Below are 19085 nucleotides of genomic sequence, written 5' to 3' on the forward strand. Positions count from 1 at the left end.
GACTTTTTTTTTTTTTTTTTGAGACAGAGTCTCGCTCTGTCACCCAGGCTGGGGTGCAGTGGCACGACCTCAGCTCACTGTGATCTTCGCCTCCTGAGTAGTTACCAGCCATTTCCTGGTAGCTCAGGCCCTTCATGCCTTTGCTCAGCTTAATCCTCCAGCAGTTTAAAAGCAATTCAGTGCTTTGAAAACAAAAGGCAATGAACAGCAATATGCAAGCCACTGGATTCAGTAACAACACAGTCTGTTTCTGGACCACAGAAGCCGCACAGAATCGGAAACATTTTATTTTAAGGTTTGCGTGGGCTCCTGTAGTGCTGCAAACAGATTTCTTTTAATTGCAGGCGACACCTAAGGAAACAGAATTGACATTATCATCATCACCACTTTTTTTTTTTGAGACAGAGTTTCGCTCTGTCACCAGACGCCAGGCTGGGGTGCAGTGGCATCATCTCTGCTCACTGCAACCTCTGCCTCCCAGGTTCAAGCAATTCTCCTGCCTCAGCCTCCTGAGTAGCTGGGATTATAGGCACGCCCCACCATGCCCAACTAATTTTTGTATTTCTTAGTAGAGACTGGGTTTCACCATGTTGGTCAGGATGGTCTCAATCTCTTGACCTCGTGATCTGCCCACCTCAGCCTCCCAAAGTGCTTGGATTACAGGCGTGAACCACCACACCTGGCCTATCACCACTTCTTATCAGTTGTCAAAGATGACTGTGGGCTTCATGCTGTATGGACCCACTGACTGCTTCTCACCTAAGCCCCAGAACCACCTATCAGGCCAGGAGAACCGGACGTGAGCCATGGGGAGAAAGTCTGCCTGATGCACAGCCAGGTCTGAGTCGTTCTAAGGTGCTCTAATCTATGCTGCTTGAGAAGTCTCCTAATAAATTTCTCTTGAGAAGCCACCATTGCCTGTGTCCCTGGCCCCACCTTTTCTCATCAGTAACCTCATCACCTCACCAAATGGAGCCATTCAGAGGGCAGACAAGAGTCAGACGGCTCCTCCCAATGAAGGCTTTGCTTCCACTCTAAAATGGACCATTATGGGTAGATGAGTGAGTCTGGGGAGGATCGTGGCACAGCCCGTAATCCTCTCGAGGATGGATTTCTCTGCAGGGCACGGGGAGCTAGTGAGCTGGAGAGTAGGGGTCGAGCCACAGAAGGGGCAGCATTAGCTGCTTCTGCCAGCCTCAGGCTGGTCACCTTTCTCACTGGCCTGGCTAATTCTTCACACCCGCCAACACCAGAGAAAGAAGTAGTGGGTTGTGGGAGGTAGAGATGGAGAAGGAAGGGAAAAAACCGGCCCCTGAAATGGCTCTTGCAGTCTGGATCTGGAAAGCACAGATGGCGCTTTCTGCCAAAATGCCACTCAGCAGGTTTGAAATGTCACACAGGTGTGTCTCCACATCAGCCATGTGTCTGAGCCTGTGGCACTGGTCAGAGGCAGCTCAACCCAATGGCAGGCACTGGAGCTGTCACGTTCACACTCATCCCTGGTGCCTGTCACCTCGCTGGCACAAAGCTGTCAGTCAATAACAATTTTCTCAATGACTGAAGGAAGGAACATGTGGAAAGGCCCTCAATGATTCTCTGGCTCAGGGAATTCGAGGTTAAGTTGCCTGACTGCCAGCCCAATGTTCCTTCCATCATGGGGGCAGCTTCTCTCCACGTAAACCCCAAAGGGTCCCTGTACCCGCCCGTGTATCCCAGGGCTCAGGTGGGGCCCCAGCCCATGAGGCCTGCTTTCCTCTCACCTCATCCCAGCGCTAGGTCTCCACGTGCAGCTGCACCAGGGACTTGAGGTCACCCATCTTCAGGTAGGTCTCGGCAGCATAGCTCAGCCTTGTCCAGCTTGCGGGCGATGTCGATCAACCTGGAGAGGGGAGGGGCGGGTAGGAGAGGGACCCCTGTGAAGAAGCCTGACGGAAGGAAGTGGCTGGGGGGCTCTGGGTCTTGTCAAGGGCAGGCCGTACCTCCATTCATTCTGCAGTCCCCAGTGTTGAGACCGTGCCATGGGCCCTGGGAGCTGCTCAGTGGGTAGTTATTAAAGGAGTGAATACACACTCCAAAAACATCATCAGCAACCAGGAGGGGTGGCCTCTACATGATACTATCAGCTACCTTATGTGTCTTTCTCGGAAGTCACTGAGCTATTTAGCTGGGCGTAGAAACAAATATCTCCTAATCCCTAACCAAGTACCCAAGATGGTGCCATGAGCTTTCCCAAGCGTGAAATCAGAATCTTCACCACCCTAAGAGGTGGGCATGATTACTTCCATTTCTTTCCATCTTACAGATGAGAAGACTAAAGTCTGGGGGGAAAGTGAAGCACCCAGCCCAAGACTCGGCAGCCAGGAAGTGGCCCAGCACTCTTTCTACCTCTGGTGCAGGAATTCTCACAGCAAAGTGGAGGCCAAGGCGTGAGAATTCCTCAATGAGTGCCCTCTAAAGGAAGAGGCATGTGTGGGGCCTGCTTTGAGCTCTAAATACAGGCAGTCTCTGTGTCTCCCAAAGAATCCAGTCGCTCTCACATTTGCATTAAATATTTAGAGAAGCACAATTTGTTCCCTTGTCAGTCAAGGCCAAGAGGTGGCATGTGATGACATTCTGCCAAATGCTTCTTGGGCCAGGGACCAAAACCTACGTGTCAACCCATCCATGGTCGCCACAGATCTCGATGGCCTTGACGTGCTCTCCAGCTGAGATGTACATCTCCACGGCGGCTTTGGGCTCCTTGATATTCCTGGCCCAGTCAGCCTGTTTGGTGATTAGCATCTTTGTTTCTTTGGGGTCTCCAGATCCAAGGAAATCCTGAGGAAGCACAACAAACAAAAACACTCTGGATCAGGACTTCCTGCACCAGCATTACATCAGGCTCTTCTAGCAGCAAGGGTGGGCTCCACGTGGCTGAAGCAGGCAACCAGGAGGCAGGTGGGGCTGTCCCTGAGAGGCTGAGTCGGGGGTGTCCCAGGTCTCGAGAAGGGCCATCTTGGGCTGCCCTGGAGGTGTTCCTGGGGGATTCTGGGACAGCGTCAAGGACACTGGCCCCCAGTGCTTCATTTGTTCTTCAGCTAAACAATACTTTCTGGACTGTTTGGGGCACTGCACATGAAGTATTCAGGGTGGGGGGTTCACGGTCAGTCTATCTCTCTCTCACATATAGTCTGGTAGATACATGACTATTCCTAAACAGCAACGAGAAAACCTGGTGCACAATTCCAAATATCGAGACCTATCATCTTTATTCAGATCATATGGATGGCACCACATGCTTCAGAGTGGGGCTGAGCATGGGTTCCCCTAAACTTACACAAATAAAATGACTCACAGAGTTTGCAGGCCCTACGTACCCTCCCTGAATCGCCAGCACACTAGGAATGCCATTCACAGCTGTTTCCTGAAACGTTCTGTGTCCTGAACTAGGGAATCATCACATTGTCTTTGCCCCAGGTACTTGCCTGAAACAGATAACAAGCAAGCCTCTCTCTGGGTAATTGCTTCTCACCTGCATGGTAAGGGATCCTGTCCTGAGGTCAGGTCTGCAGGGGTGAGGGCCTGATCTGATAATGGGAGGGCAGGAGGCCATGGGGGGATTGAGGCGGGGAAGGGGCTCAGGAGAGGACCTGAGAAGGAAGAGAGGGCTGGGGTCCTAGAGGCTCAGGGGTCAGGCCCAGAGCCTGTACTCCTTCGGCCACAGCAGGGCCCTCTGAAGCGGTACGCCCAGCTTCTCTGGGCTGGGCCTAGAAAGCGTGAGAAACAACCTCAGATCATCACCTCTTTTCAGGGTAGTTACCCAAAATGCACACATGGGAGTTTGCCAGAGTTGAGGCAGCTTTTCAGGTGGAGCTTTTCAAAAAGGAAAACTGGGAGCACTTACAGCCCAGGTCTGCATTACTGGGAAGAAGGGGTTTGTCTCAGGAATAATGTACCCTGCAGACAGTGCTTTGTGTCAGCCTTACCTAGAATTTAAAAAAGCACTCCTTTCCCCATGATTAATGCTCACATGTCAGGAAAGCACAGTCAACTTATGCTAAAAACCCACTTAAACAATTAGCTTGCTTTTTTCCCTCATTTGCTTTCAGGGTAATTGTGTAGCTCCTGAGATCATGTATTAGGTCAGCCTAATATATGATATGTTTGAAGAAGGGGAGGAAAGGGCATTGTATACCCTGATGCTGGGGACCCACTAGAAGACAGGCCCCCTGGCTGGCCTTTGGTTCTCCTGGAGCTGACAAAGAGAACGAGCTTGGAAAGCAGCCATTGACCACACCTAGTTTGGGCCTTTACAGACACACCTCTCCTCTTGGCAGCTGCTAAAACACAGATTCTCTATGCCAACACGAAGCTGGAAACCCTGCCTACCTGGCTGGTGAAATGAGGGTGGCAGTTGGGGGAAACAAGTATCCTAGGAGATAAGAGATGTCCTCCAAAGGGACTTCAGTGAGTGCTGAGGGGACTAGGGGTGACTGTGTTAAGAAGGGTTAGAGGCTGAGAAGGAGCCATGAACTTGGGTTGTCACCCCAAGGAGACCATCCAGGCACACAGCTCACAGCCTGGGGAAGCCACCTGCAGTCCAGCAGGATGCTCAGGGAGCAGAGACTCATTGAAGCTGGGTCTAAAAGCTTCCTTCAAGGCTCAGCAAAGTGGGTTTTCAAATACTTTTTGATCTCTGAAGCTAACTTACACGTTATCTGGGGCAATGGCAAAGACTTGGCCCTGAAGGAGACAGAAAGAGACTGTGCTGAGAGATGAATGAGACTAAACAGTGTTCTCATGCTTGGTGATTTTGATAAGAACATACTACATAAGACTTAAGAGCATTATAATTCCCTTTATCACCATATAAACATGTCACTTATCCGGAAAGCATACAATTTATTTGTACGTGGGACTGTAATTTAAAAATTCTCTGAAAACCAGATTATATCTTGGGAAGCAATTTTCAAGTAAACAAAAACATGCCATGTTAATCAGCACTGGATCTCCCCAACCCCCACATAATGTGTATGTACACATTTCTCAAATTCAGATTGCACCACAGCTGCCTCTGTGAGGAGGCTTTAGGGGTCCGTTAGCCTAAATTCTACCCCCAGGGTTTTGATCACTTAAGGGTTCATCCTGAGTTAAAATTTTGTTATCCCCAGAAGCAGAGATGCACTGCCTCAGGTGATCTCAGTACGAATGTGTTATGAAATCTTCTACGTGTCTGTGGTGGGGTGTGGGAGAGTGCAGAAAAGGTGACGGAGAAACAGCAGAGGGTGCCTGAACTCCCTGGGTCTCAGGTACAAAGTGAAGAAATCACTAAGGTGAAAGAGAGGCTGGCGCCCAGAAGCTCGTCCAGCTGCCGATGAGCAATAAGTCCCGGGCAACATCACCTTCAGCCCCAGGATCAAACAGATAGTGGAAGAGCACAGCCGTCTTCAGGAATAGAAAAGCAGACAAAAGTGGGGAAGACTTTCCATCCTGAACTTGTGAGCTGGAGAATTACCATTAGTAGCCACTCATGGGTTGTGGCTAATGAGTCACTTCATCACATACTGAGAGCCACTTCTGAGACTCCCAGAAAAGGCAGGTTAACAAAGCCCCTCTGTGGAAGGAAGAAAATCATTGCTCAATGCACCCAAGCCTCTTTGAACCTTGCTTAGACTGAACTGCAAGTGTCTTGACTGGTCTGGGCTCCGTAGTGCAACTCGTTCCCACAGAAGTCATCAGGAGCCCGGTCTGGGACGCTCCTCTCCCACACCTGCCTTCAAAGGCCCAGCCCTGCTGGGGACTAGGGTTCATGGGGGCTATCCCAACGCAAAAGGGAATCTCTGCCATCACCCACTGCAACCACGTGGTAGCCACTCTGCAGCTGCCAGGTGTGAGGCACGCAGGGCTAACACGGGAGGGCGGAGGCTCTGCCTGACTTTCCAGAAGCCCAGTGCGAAGCCCTGGACAATTGGCAGGCACTTAGGGAACCTTGGCTGGCGTGCACCACATTGTCCCGTATGACTGGCAGCACCGGCTCCCACCTGAAGACACCGATTCTTAGTGGCTCCTGACAAGGATTGAGAGGATTTGTGGGAGACTGCCCTGAAGCCCTGAGCCCTTGACTCGATGACTGTGCTGGTGCAGACCCACAGACATCCATCTCTGCTGCTGACGAAGGTCTGAACTGCAATACTCTGCCCCTTTGGTGTCAGCCTTAAAGGTCAGTTTTAGGTGAGTTTCAACCAGTGGCTGTAGAGGGGTCTTTTGTTTACCCGTTTCCCCACATCCTTTCTGAGGCCATTGCTAGTTTTCTTCTGCAACACTCTTGGGGGAAACAACTTGGACACTGCAGGTGGGAACACCAGTGGGCTCCAAGCCAGAGCTTGGGCCCGGGATGGGGTGGATTACCTTAGCATACTCAAACATGCGGAGATCGGTGTACATTTCAAGTGCGAGGTTCTCGTGCCCACTCCTCTTGTACAGTTTGGCGGCCTCATGGAACTTCCCCTCGTAGGAAAACACATCTGCCAGAAACAGGTCATTGTTGGTCTCTCCCCGCTTCTTCCTCTCCTGGAAAAATTAGAAGCACAGGAAATGGCCTCTGCAGCCATGGGCAGGAAGCAGCCTTCACAAAGGTTACATGTGGCTATTTCCAGTGAGCCCCCTGGGCCTTCCTACTGGAACCTGGGCTTGCTCCTGGCTGTTGCGTCTCTCCCTAGGTTTCCGCTGGGAACGCCTGACAACAAAAGCAGGTTTTTACCAGACAAGCAAAGATCAAAAAAAGATGAAAACCTTTGTTTGTTTAATGGAAATTCCTCAGGGTTGTTTTCCTGTGTATTCCAAGGCTAAGACAGCATAGTCTGGATAGTGTGTGCTCCTGACTCTTTTGAGACCCCCGAGGATCTCCCAAATCCACAGGCCTGGTTTGGCTGAGTTGTGGCTCATGAGGATAACAGAGCAGGAGAATGTTTAGGGTTTCGCCCAAGAGAGAGATCAATAAGATAGGATGACAAGTCTTACTGTGTCCCTACTTCTAAAGAGAAGGTAAGAAATCCCACATGCTGACATCCACTAGGTTCTGGGTATATACCTTATACACACATGGCCCCTTTATTCCTCTCAGTGACCCTCAGGATAGGTCTCACTACCCAAGTATTAGAGTGAAGGACGCTGAGACACAAGAGGAGGAACAGGTCAGGGTCAGACAGAGCTGGCATTAGGACACAGTTCTGTTTGACTCCAGATATTCCTTGTATCACACAATACTGTCTTCTGAAGCAAGTGGTGTCCCCAACAATACACACACACACACACACACACACACACACACACACACCCCTTAGCAGAGCTGAGGATAAAGAGGAGTATCCTGCACACTTCTTCCTTCTGTGTCAGGGAACATTCACTTGTCTACAGCTTGAGTATTTGGAAACAGTCATTAGCACCCAAGCCCTGAGCCCCAGCAGTTTCCTTTTGCTTGTTTTCTAGCAAGAGGAGCATATCAGAGGACGATGAGACATTGAATCAAGCTCTTAGACAAGCTGGTGAAAGTTTTAACAGCTGGAGGCAACATGCTTCCACACTGACAGAAATCATCATTCTAAAAACCTGCACACAGCTCAGGCTCATCAGACAGACTAGCTCCTAGTAGTTGGAAATGAATTAAAATCTTGCAGTGAGATATAATATTTTGGAGGGACATGATGACTGATGCCTGTGATCCCTACACTTTGGGAGGCTGTGGCAAGAGGATCACATGAACCCAGGACTTCAAAACCAGCCTGGTCAATATAGCAAGACTATCCCTGCAAAAAACCCAAACCACACCAAACCAAACCAAACAAAAACAGTTTTACTAGGCATGAAAATGAGTCCAGGATGTCACCATAATGAATAAAAACAATCCATCGTACTCGCCAGGTACACGTCACCATGGGCAGGTTCTTTCCCCCTGTCAGCAGGACAGGGACATCTCCCTATCCAAAAGGTACCTCCTGAGGATCCACAGTTCTCTGCAATTATGCTGAGCACCCAGATGTGTGCAACTAAGGCCGCAGGCAGTCAACATGGAGCTCACTTGAAGGCACTTCGTTTTTTTTTTAAGAGACAATCTTAGGAGTTTAACCTACTTCCCAGCTCATAGCACATGAGGAGCAGCAGACATTTTGACCTTGGAAAGTGACTAATAATAGTTAGACCCCACAGCACCCAGTTACTTTTGTAGAGAGAAAAATTATCCTCCTTGGTTTCAGGTGAAGACCCCTGGGTCCCAGCCAGCTGATTTACAAGTGAGAGTCAGCAGCACTGGGCATTTCGGGCAATGGCTCTGAACAAGCCCATTAACACGCAGGTAGGTAAACCCCAGAACATACAGGCACCCCTCTTGACTCGCAGGTGGGGAGGGTACGTGGCTGACAACACGAGCTTAGAAAACAGCCTGGGCTTGAAATCCACTGAGCTTTTGGCTGTGGACCCGTGGGAATATGGCATAGCCTCACTGAGCCTTAGCTTCCTCCTGCATGGAATATGGAGAGCAACAGGACCTGCCTCATCCAGTTAACCTGAGGATCTACAACAGCACCCGCATGGGTCACGCGTGGGGCACACAGCAGACTCAACACAGGGCAGCTTATGAGGCTCAGCGGGCTGTGAGCTCCTGCAGGCGTCTCTCTCCTCAGCTCTGTGCCCACTGAGCTCGACACAAGGGTTGACCCATGACAGGTGTTTATTATGCACAACTGAATGAAAGACAAGACATTTGCTGATTTCCTCGGTTGCCAACCGGGAATTCAAATGTATCTCACATTCCCATACCCTCCAATAAATCTGTTCAGGAGAAAAAAATGTGTACACCTTTTTACACACAGCCGGACAGCATTAAGATACACAGAAATTACGAACGGTGTCCAAGGGCCGGGCGTGGTAGCTCAAGTCTGTAACGCTAACACTTTGGGAGGCTAAGGTGGGCTAACGGCTTGAGCCGAGGAATTTGAAACCGGCCTGGGCAACATGGCAAAACCCTGACTGTGCAAAAAGTACAGAAAATTAATAAGGCGGATGGCATGTGCATGTGATCCTAGCTACTTGGGAGGCTGAGGTGGGAGGATCATTTGAGTCTGGGAGGTCTAGGCTGCAGTAAGCTATGATCGTGCTGCTGTACTCCAGCCTGGGGAACAGAATGAGACCCTGTTTCAAAAAATAAAATAGCACAGTGTCTCCCACCACCTAGCAAATGGTGAACCTACAACCAGCTTCCTTTCCCACTGAAGGCCTATTGGGTTGGGATGACAAGGCCAGTATTCTCAGCCAGGAACAGCAAGGCTGGAGGTTGCTCCAGAGCTCTGGGGCACTCAGTTCAGACCACGGGCCTCACTCCCCAGGTCCATTTCTGGGGGTGGAGCTCACCTCATGTGCATTGGGAAACTCCTGCAACACTAGCAGATGACTTGTGTCTGGGAGGATGGTGACTAGCTATCTGCCACCATGAGGATGCAAACCAGTTCCGGAGAACCTGCTGAATCGTCATGGCAGCCTGTGACGTAGGTCCCGTCCCATCCCTTTTCACAGACAAGAAACCCAAGCCTGGAGAGATGTGGAACTCATGTGCCTCATCCAGCTGCCACGCGACAGCTCACACTTCCCGCTGCTGTCTCCCCTGTGCGGCCACTCTGTCCCTGCAGCAAGGCTATGGTCCGGATGCCAGTGAGATCTGCTCCATCTTCTCAGGGCTCTTGCCTGCTAGAAGGGTTCCTGCTAAAACATGAACCCCAAGTATGCCTTCTTTGGAAGGAAGAATGCTTCATCTTTTACCTCAATGCTGCTGAGGGGCTCTAAGTATCGGAGGTCTTGTACTCTGATGAAGGCCTGTGGAGAAGCAATAGAGAATCAAATCAGCCGCCTTCTTGGCTTCAAAACTGGGTGACCGGCTGGGGCTGGGAAGTCAGCTCTATCTAGACAGTGAGCCAGTAAGGAGAGGAGAGAGCAAGCACGGATTACGCATCACGGCAGGGATTATACCACCCAGTGAGGCACGGCTTTATCCCTGGGACGGGTCCATGCAAAGAACAGCAGACAACCCAGTTGCATCAGTCATTTTGGGATCACGTAAAACAAAACCGTGATGCCACAGTCTGTGGCAGTGCCTCTTTGGGAGACTCTTGACCCAAAGAAGAACAAGCTGGTCGGACCCTCTGGGTTTGGGGTGCAGGCAGCATCAGAGCAGGAGCGGGTGAGATGCACAGACTGATGAGGCTGCCTGCACATCTTGGCGACATGGGTAGAATGCAGGGGACAGCTATGCCTACCCAGTGGTGCCACAGACACAGGGGACCCAGAGCCCCCGGTACTGCAGAGGGAGCAGAGGAGGGGAAAGCTTAGAGGGCATAAAGACAGATTCGGAAGAAGGTGGAGGGGAAGGGAATGAATCCCAAGTCCATGGAAGGCAAACTCTACATAAAGGCAAAATCCTCTAATGGCAGCCCTTGCCTTGAACTCACAGTAAAACCAGAGACTTTAACTCATGGACTTCTAGAAGTTTCTGAGGAACAGGCAGACTGCTGTTAGCTAAGCTAGCATTGTGGCTGTCAGGTTCTGCACAGGGTATGGAGGAGCACCAGCCACCAGGTCAGGCCATTTTCAGGTGGCTTTGCTGTCACCATTTCTAGCAGCTGTACTTCTTTACGTTGCCCCATTCAGAACTGGCTGACCTGTGCCTGAAGGAGGCAGTGGCTCTGGAGCCCTTTGAATCAAATGTGCAGAGCAACCCTCAGTGGCACGGCATCCTCCCTCCTAAAAAGACCTCGGGAGATGAGTGAGGCCCCAGCCTCTGGCTACTTGTGGATCGCCGAAATGTGACTTCATCTTTTCATCCCACAGGCCCGGCTTCCTGTCAGAGGCTGAGGACCCAGGGAGAAACATGTCTTGGCCCCTGTCCCCCTCCACAATTCAAAGGCCCACATTCTAACAGGGGAGGCTGGCCAATTCAACAGATCATGACACCTCCTCCAGCTAAGAGCTCTCTGAGTATGAAGCAGATGCCTGGAGAACACGGATGAACCATCTGAGCATGGGCAGGGGCGGGAGGCAGTGTCAAGTGAGGCATCAGAGTCGGAACCTGGCAAACAAGTGTTTGTGAAGAGGAATCCGTAGAAAAGGGCAATGTTGCCATCACATGGGCCTAAGGACAGAGGGCTAAGACTGCCTGTGCCCCAAGCTGCAGGTTTTACACACCACCCTCTAGCTCTGGGTTTCCTTAAAGCACCTAGAGAGGGCAACCCGCAAAGCCCAGCACAGTGGCCAAGAGGGAAAGGAGCGTTCGGGGTCTCAGTCCTTGCTCTGAGCCTATTTCTTCCCTGCCTCTGGGCTCCAGCCACCTTCTTTGTGGAAAGGGGCCTGCTAGTGACACCCTGTGAATGGTCTTTCTAGCTATAGCTCAGCTGTGCTGGAGTCTAGGATTTGTCCACTAAGAAATCTGTTTCTGAATGCTTTCAACACTGACACATCCTGCAGGGTCAGGGTGCTTGGTCAGAGTCACAAGGCCTCTGAATGGGCTCAGCAGAGGGCAGCCTGGGAACAGGGAGGCACCTGAAGCTCTGCTCAGGGCCTGGGGGGAGCTCAGCAGCTCTTCTCTGCCATCTAGTGGGGATGGCAGTCCATCACTAGGAACCACCCTGTGCAAGCTGGTGAGCCTGAGTGCCTGGCACAGAGGAAAGAAAGGCCAGGAATTCGGGATTTAGATGAAATAGCAACTCATACATAGCCTGTCCTCAACATCATGCGGCTTTTTCAAAGCATCATGTTGTACCTAATTTTTTTTTTTTTTTTGAGAAGAGTCTTGCTGTGTCACCCAGGCTGGAGTGCAGTGGCATGATCTTGGATCACTGTAGCCCCTGCCTCTCGGGTGCAAGCAATTCTCCTGCCTCAGCCTCCCAAGTAGCTGGGACTACAGGCATGCGCCACCACACCTGGCTAATTTTTGTATTTTTTTTGTACAGACGGGGTTTCACCGTGTTTGCCAGGCTGGTCTTGAACTCCTGACCTCAGGTGATCTGCCCGCCTCAGCCTCCGAAATTACTGGGATCACAGGAATGAGCAACCACGCCTGGCCCATGTTGTACTTAATAGATACTTACTGTATACAATTATTTTTCAATTAAAATAAATCAATGAACATTGTTATTTTTAAAATCTTGTGGCTTCATTACACCCCTTTCTATTCTCAGGGAGTGTTTTGGGGATACAGGCTGGGGAGTGAAATAAATGGAGGATGACTCCACTTAGTTGTCATCCATTCAAACATTTGTTGAGTACCAGGCTGTCTAAGGCACTGTGCTAGGCAGTGTGCGGTGTTACTAAGAGGAGGTACGTGTTTGGTTCCTGGGTGTCAGGAAGGGGCAGTCTAGAGGAAAACCTTTTCATTTTATTCTGTGCCCAAAGCAAACAAGCAATACTGGATTTTCTTCTTCCTACTCCCTGCTGGCACTTCTGGGTGGGGCAGGAGAGGGAAGCTCCCTCCAGGGAGATGCCTCCTCCCTCCTCTCAAGTCTTACAGCCTCCTCCATCTCCACTTGACTACACTGAGGACATCTGAAAATATAATCTAGATCATTGTTACACAACCATCACTTCCCTTGTTTAGTAATGGCTAGCATCTGTACAACCATCCCTGCTTTAAATTCCCATTTATAACGTCTCAGTGAAGACTCAGGACTGCCGCAGGCGTTCTCACCACCCCCATTTCACAACTGGGAGGACTGGGGCTCCGAGGGAAGCAGCTGGCCTGAGGTCCCAGAGCCCCTTACGTGGCAGCTGGTTCTCAGCCAGGCTTCTGAGTCCTGGTCTGGTCCAGTCTCCGTTCTCTTCACGCCTACAAGTCTTGACCTAACCCGAGGCAGGCATCACATCCCTCTTTGCCACTCCTTCAATATCATCCAGTAGTATGGACAAAATAAGCAGCTCATTGATTGACTGTGGGGAGATAAGGAGGGAAGGGGTAGGGGAGAGGGGGGTGGAAGCCATTCCTTCCTCCATCTCAGGTTCTAGAAGGAAACACAGCTCAGGAACATACCTGGGCTTTTCCTCATGTGCAGAAAGGGGTCAGATGTTTTCAGCCATCTCTTAGTTTTCATAGACTAGGCCAGGAAAGGACACAACGAATCAAGTCCATGAATCCCGCCATGAAGGTACGTGGGAAGTGTCCACATTGCTGTCAGAATCGGAGACCCTGACCATCTCTCCCACCTTAGCTGGCGGATGCTAAGGAAAGCAGCATTGTGTAATACATGGCCAGTGATTACACCGATAAGAAAAGCCGCCATTTACGGAGTGCCTCTGATGTGCCAGGCTACTAGCCAGGTGCTTCCCATAGATAACAGCTAATAAGAGTGACAGCCAGCTGGGCGCGGTGGCTCACGCCTGTAATCCCAGCACTTTGGGAGGCCGAGACGGGTGGATCACGAGGTCAAGAGATCGAGACCATCCTGGTCAACATGGTGAAACCCCGTCTCTACTAAAAATACAAAAAATTAGCTGGGCATGGTGGCGTGTGCTTGTAATCCCAGCTACTCAGGAGGCTGAGGCAGGAGAATTGCCTGAACCCAGGAGGCGGAGGTTGCGGTGGGCCAAGATCGCGCCATTGCACTCCAGCCTGGGTAACAAGAAAGAAATTCCGTCTCAAAAGAAAAAAAAAAAAAAAAAAAAGAGTGACAGCCAGAATCTATGAGATGCTGCTCCTGAGTCAGGCTTGACAGGCATCTTCCCACTCGATCCTCACAGCTTTGTGAGGATGAGGCCTATCATCTCCCTACGTCTACAGAGAAGCAGTCTTAGAAAAGGTGTCACCTGCCCAGGCCCACAGTGAGGAGGTGGCTGAGCTGAGATCCAAGCCCAGGTCAGCCTCACTCCAGAGGCTGCTGCAGTCTATGGCCTCTCCATGCACCTGGATCCCCGTCTGCCTTCTTAAGGGACCCCTCAAGGACCAGACTCCAGCTCCTGCTGACTAGATGCTTACCTTCTTTGCTGTTTCAAAATCTAAACCTTCTAGTGCTTCCATGGCCAGCTCGCGCCAATCAGTGTCTGTCACACCCAAGCAAGCAATCTGGTAGGCTTCCTTGAACCTTTTCCTATCCAGGTACTGGTACATGGGAGCAGACTGCAGGATTTCAGCAAGAGAAAGAAAGAAGACTGTTTTCAGAGCCATGGAAAAAGCCAGATTCATACAGATCCCTCCTGTCTCTAGATGTGTGTGACAATGACCCATGCAATTACCCATGCCTGCAGAGCTGCCCTGCAGCTGTCAATCAGCACCCTGCCCAGCCTGTCCAGCCCACCCTCTGTGCTCCGTCCTGCACCCCTCTCATGGCCAGGCCACTGTGCGCCACAGCACAAGCTCTCTGCCCATCTTCTCCTCCTTCCCACCTGTGGGCCTGCCCATCACAGGATGTCAGCCTCACCCCCTCCCCACTCTCCCTCTGGAAAATACATATACGACTTTCAAGGCCTTGTTGAAATGTCACCCTTCTGGAGAGTCCTCCTGGGCCCCTCAAGCCCCTACCCAGGGGAAGGACTCTCAGCTTCCTCTGCCCTTTGTCCAGATCTCAGCTTGTGCTGCAGTTACAGGCCTGTGCCCACAGCCAGGCCCTGCACAGCCCATGAGCAGTGGTGGGTTGTACCGGCCTCCCTCAGCAGGCCCCCTAGTCTATGTTTGCTGACAGAATGAATCATTTCCTGGGAGGAAGGGTCTGGGATAGCCTCTTCTTCTAGGGACTGATTCCAAGAAAGGTAAGTGGTTTGCTCCGAGTTACTCTGGAAGCCTCTGGAAACAAGTGTCCTGCTCCCTGTACTGGAACCAATGTCCTCCTAGGAGATAGGGTTGCCTTGCTGTGAATGTCGTGAACAGTTCCTAACAGCTTCTCTTTCTTAGGTTTATAAAGGTCTGGGCTGTCCCCACAGCCCTGTGTAGTAGGTATTATTTCTCCCTGGCTACAGCCCAGGAGACCGAGACTCAGACAGGACAACTGACCTGTCCCAGGGCACAGATGGCAAATGGAGAACCTCAGGCTGGAGCCAGAGGTGACTGGACTCCAGGTTCTGTGCCCCTTCCTGCCATGTGTGTGTGTGTGTGCATATGTGTGTACGTTTCTGGTGGAGGGTCTTGACCACAAGTCATCAGGTTCTTGGTGTTTCCAACAAAGAATTGAACAAAATATAAAAACAAAACAACAAAAGCACAGATTTATTGAAACAAAAGTACACTCCACAGACTGGGAGTGGGCTTGAGCAAGCGGCTCAAGAGCACCAGTAGAAAATCTTCTAGGGTTTAAGTACCCTCCAGAGGTTTCCCATTGGTTACTTGGTTACACCCTGTGTAAATGAAGAAATGGTCCACAGCCACTCTGATTGGTTGCAGGAGGGAACCAATTAGAGGTACTTTTTAATTTTTATGTGCTACACAGTGCAAAGGGAGTAGCCTGTGATCCTGTTGTTACTTGAGTGTGGACAGGTGAGGTTTTCCTTTTGATTCAGTTCTAGAAAGTCAGCATGATTCAGCTTTAGGCTCCCTCCCTTCAGACCCTATTCTCCTACATCATGTGGGCCTGAGAACGAATCTGAGTTTGGCCAAAGTGCCTTTAACAGGAAAGGCCTTACCCTTGTTTTAGGCCAGCCACTGTGCTTCAGGGCCGGCATCTCTCCTGGCTTCCTAGGCAGGGGAGAGCAATCAGCCAGGACCTCTGTGCTAATGTTTCCCAAATGTGGATGTGGAAGTGCTGTTTTCTCTGTTTGGGACCTTTATCTTTGAAATTTCCAGTCCCTTTTTGTAGTTTTAGTGTTGAAGGCAAGTTTTTTCTTTTTAAGCTTGTGTAAACCAAGAATAAAACTCTAAGCTCTCCCCCCCTCCATTGAATGAATCCCTCCCCTTGGCCAAGGGGGATTCCAAAAAAACTCCTGAAAAACTAGTTCTAACCACCATGGGCAGCAAGAGTCTGACATACCTCATTTTACCATCCTCCCTTTGGAGTTTATGGACCAGCATTAACAAGATAACCGGGGTCTCAAGACTGACAAAACTGACTCTGTAGTCATGAGGCAGGAGAGTACAGTCTGGAGGCAAGGAACGTAAGGCCAATTCATGCTGAATCAAGGAAAAACACCAAGGTCTGGGGGGAAGCAGGGAATCTGAGGCCAATTTGTGTTGACTTCCCCAAGCTGGATCAAAAGGAAAACACCTGGGTCTGGAGGCAGGGGCCCTAAAGCCAATTAGTGCCAACTTTCTGAAGCTAAACCAAAAGGAAAAACCCAGCTCCCCATGCCTAAGTAGCAAAACATCAAAGGTTACTCTTTCTACAACCCTTCCCCTTCCACCATGGCTCAGACAAAAGAGGAGAGTGGCTTGGAGTGATCACGGGCCAAGCAGGGACCATCCCTTCATCTGCATAGGATGCCAGTCACCTCAGTCTTAGCTACAGACCAAATCCTTCATCTGTATAAGGGGTAACTGATAGGAACCCCGAAAGAGGACTGAAAACCCAGAAAACTTTGTAATCGGGGTATCGAGCTGCTAGGCCCCACTCCCAGCCTGTGGAGTGCTTACTCTCTTTTATAAATCCCTGATTTCGCTGCTTCATTCCTGTGTCTCATTCCTTTGTTATTTTGTGAGTTTTGTCCAATTTTTTGTCCAAAACACCAAGAGCCTGGACAACGTACACTCAAGGCCCTCCTTCCAGTAATAGCAATAGAACACTGCATTCCAACTTGACTCTAGTATAGCATTAATGGCAGTGGCTGCTCTAGATGGCCTGCTGCTGACATCACGCCAGCTGCAGAAGGGAGGCATGGCTGGAGCTGCATGTTCCAGGAAGCCCTTCCAAGTTGGGATGGGAGCTCCCCAGGTGCTGCTACAGCTGCCAAAACCATGGGGTTGCAGACCTGGGCCTCCCACTCCACAGAGCAGGCACGAGTCCTGTCCCCCAGGGCAGGGCTACAGCTGCCCAACTTGTGGCTACAGATCTGAGCCTCCCTGTGTTCTTGGGAGGCTGGGAGCAAGCAGGATTCCTGCCCTCCTGGGTTCAACTGTAGCCACCTAAACCATGGCTGCAGACTCAGGCATCCCTGAACTCTTGGAGGCCTGGAAGGCCCCCCTGCCCTTGCAGGCTCAGAAGTGCCTGTTCCCACTGCCTGGCTTCTCCATGCTGTCAGTGCCCACTCCGATCTTGGAGGAAAGTTGGGGCCAAGCCCAGGTGTCATGAATGGCAGCAGGAGGTAGACAGATTCCTTTGTGGAAGGGGGCAGGTTCCTGGTGGGGACCCACCTTCATTCAGGGAAGGCCTGAAGCCAAGCTGCCAGTCCCATGGACCGGACTGGGAACTTATGGTGCCTTTTCCAGGTCCACCCATGGACCAACTGGCATACACTTTCTCCCCTCTGAGGCCCATGAAAGCCCCAGGATCAGCCAGAGCTAAGCAGATGACAGGATGACCAGCTGCAGAGAAGAGCTACCCACTCTGATGAAAGCTTCACAGACTTGCAGAGATGTTGGGACTACCAGTTGCAGAGAGGAGCCACCCACTCCAGGACCTCCTATCTGCTGACAGCTGCAGAGTCAAAGGGATGACCTGCCTGCAGAGAGGAGCCAGCCTCTCTGCTGAGAGCTGAACACTCAATAGGACCACCCTCCTACAAACAGGAGCCACCCACTGTGGGCCTCCTCTGAGCCGTTCTAACTCTCAGTAAAGCTCCTCTGCATCTTGCTCACCCTCCACTTGTCTGCATACCTCAGTATTCCTGGACACAGGACAAGAATTCAGGCAAAGGCACCACTGGCCACAGAGGTTTCCGGCCAGTAAAACAACACCCCAAAAATCCCATAACACATCATGCGACAGTAGGCCCTGAAGGAAATCAAAGTATTTTACCACAAAATATATTTTGTTGAAATATTTTGAAATGGGCCTGCAAAGCTTTCTCTTGTGCAGGGAAATCTGCATTCTGTAGAGAATCTTCCTCTTACTAGGTCTTTTCTGGAGAGTCTGACACCTTTTAAGTTCAAACAAGAGACAGTTGCCATCTATTCTCTCTGAAGCTTGCTACCTGGAGGCTTCATCTATGTGACAAGAGCCTTGGTTTAAGCTCCACTTACTCTTTCAACCAATCCCCAATCTGGAAATCTGTGAACCCATCTATGACCTGTGAGTACTCGCCATCCCCACTCCCACCCTTGCCTTTGAGATGTCCACTCTTCTGGGGCTCAACTAATGCATACCTTACATGTATCAATTTGTGTCTTTACCTGTACCTTTTGTCTCCCTAAACTGTATAAAACCAAGCTGTAACCCAACCACCTTGGGCACACGTTCTTAGGACCTCCTGAGGCTGTGTCACAGGCCATGGCCGTTGACCTTGGCAAAAGAAACCTAAGGTGATGGAGACTTGTGTCAAATACTTTTTGGTTTATAGCCATTTACCCTCTGACAGCAAGACGCGGCTGCTCTGAGAGCTTATCTTTTCCACTGTGTCATCCTTCCCACCTTCCCCTCCTGTAGGGGCAGCAGGCGTGGGCTTGGGAGCAGGTGACTTAGCTCAGCTACATCCTAGGCTACTGACTTTTTGGGTAAGTCCATTAACTTTTTTTTTTTTTTCCAAGAGGGAGTCTCATTCTGTTGCCCAGGCAGGAGTGCAGTGGCATGATCTCAGCTCACTGCAACATCTGTCTCCCGCATTCAAGTGATTCTTGTACCTCAGCCTCCCAAGTAGTTGGGATAACAGGCATGCGCCACCACACCAGCTAATTTTTGTAGTTTTAGTAGAAATGGGGTTTCACCGTGTTGACCAGGCTCAAACTCCTGACCTCAAGTGATCAACCCACTTTGGCCTCCCCATATGCTGGGATTACAGGTGTGAGCCACCATGTCCAGCCTAAATCCATTAACTTCTGTTTGGATGCCCTGCTCAGCTCAGGCTACCATGGGCAAACAAAAGAGGTGCTCCAGAAATGATGAAGCACTGGGCGAAATGCAGGTGTGATCATTACCTCTGTAAGTGGACCCAGGTTCAGCTACGTGAGACAAACACGAGAAGTGAGGGCTGCTGGGAGGAAATGTGGGTTTAATTGG

At 50.6% G+C, this 19085-nt stretch overlaps 1 protein-coding gene across 2 annotated transcripts; it reads right to left on the bottom strand.

Annotated features, from left to right (window-relative positions):
• Nucleotides 1-266: 266 nt before the first annotated feature.
• Nucleotides 267-15357, bottom strand: LOC116542796 (intraflagellar transport protein 122 homolog). 2 transcript variants are annotated; one of them, XM_032267939.1, is made up of 6 exons: nt 13988-15357; nt 9790-9843; nt 6388-6549; nt 2651-2817; nt 1761-1879; nt 267-351 (listed from the first exon to the last, which is right to left on the bottom strand). In XM_032267939.1, exons 1-5 carry the CDS (start codon nt 14246-14248, stop codon nt 1810-1812), a joined length of 714 nt encoding a protein of 237 aa, XP_032123830.1. In that variant the 5' UTR covers nt 14249-15357; the 3' UTR covers nt 267-351; nt 1761-1809. The 2 variants fall into 2 exon arrangements, with proteins under 2 accessions (XP_032123830.1, XP_032123829.1); XM_032267938.1 differs by lacking the exon at nt 267-351 and having other exon boundaries at nt 693-1879; nt 13988-15356.
• Nucleotides 15358-19085: the final 3728 nt, after the last annotated feature.

Source organism: Sapajus apella, unplaced genomic scaffold (genome assembly GCF_009761245.1).
Source record: "Sapajus apella isolate SASKATOON/1434 unplaced genomic scaffold, GSC_monkey_1.0 scaffold174, whole genome shotgun sequence".
Lineage (NCBI taxonomy): Eukaryota > Metazoa > Chordata > Mammalia > Primates > Cebidae > Sapajus > Sapajus apella.

Coding starts and splice junctions, on each gene's coding strand:
- LOC116542796 (XM_032267939.1), bottom strand. CDS start 14,248: ATGGGTAATTGCATGGGTCATTGTCACACACATCTAGAGACAGGAGGG. Junction 2,818..6,387: donor GCATGTTTGAGTATGCTAAG/GTAATCCACCCC, acceptor GTGCTTCCTCAG/GATTTCCTTGGATCTGGAGA. Junction 1,880..2,650: donor GACCATGGATGGGTTGACAC/GTAGGTTTTGGT, acceptor TCCCCTCTCCAG/GTTGATCGACATCGCCCGCA.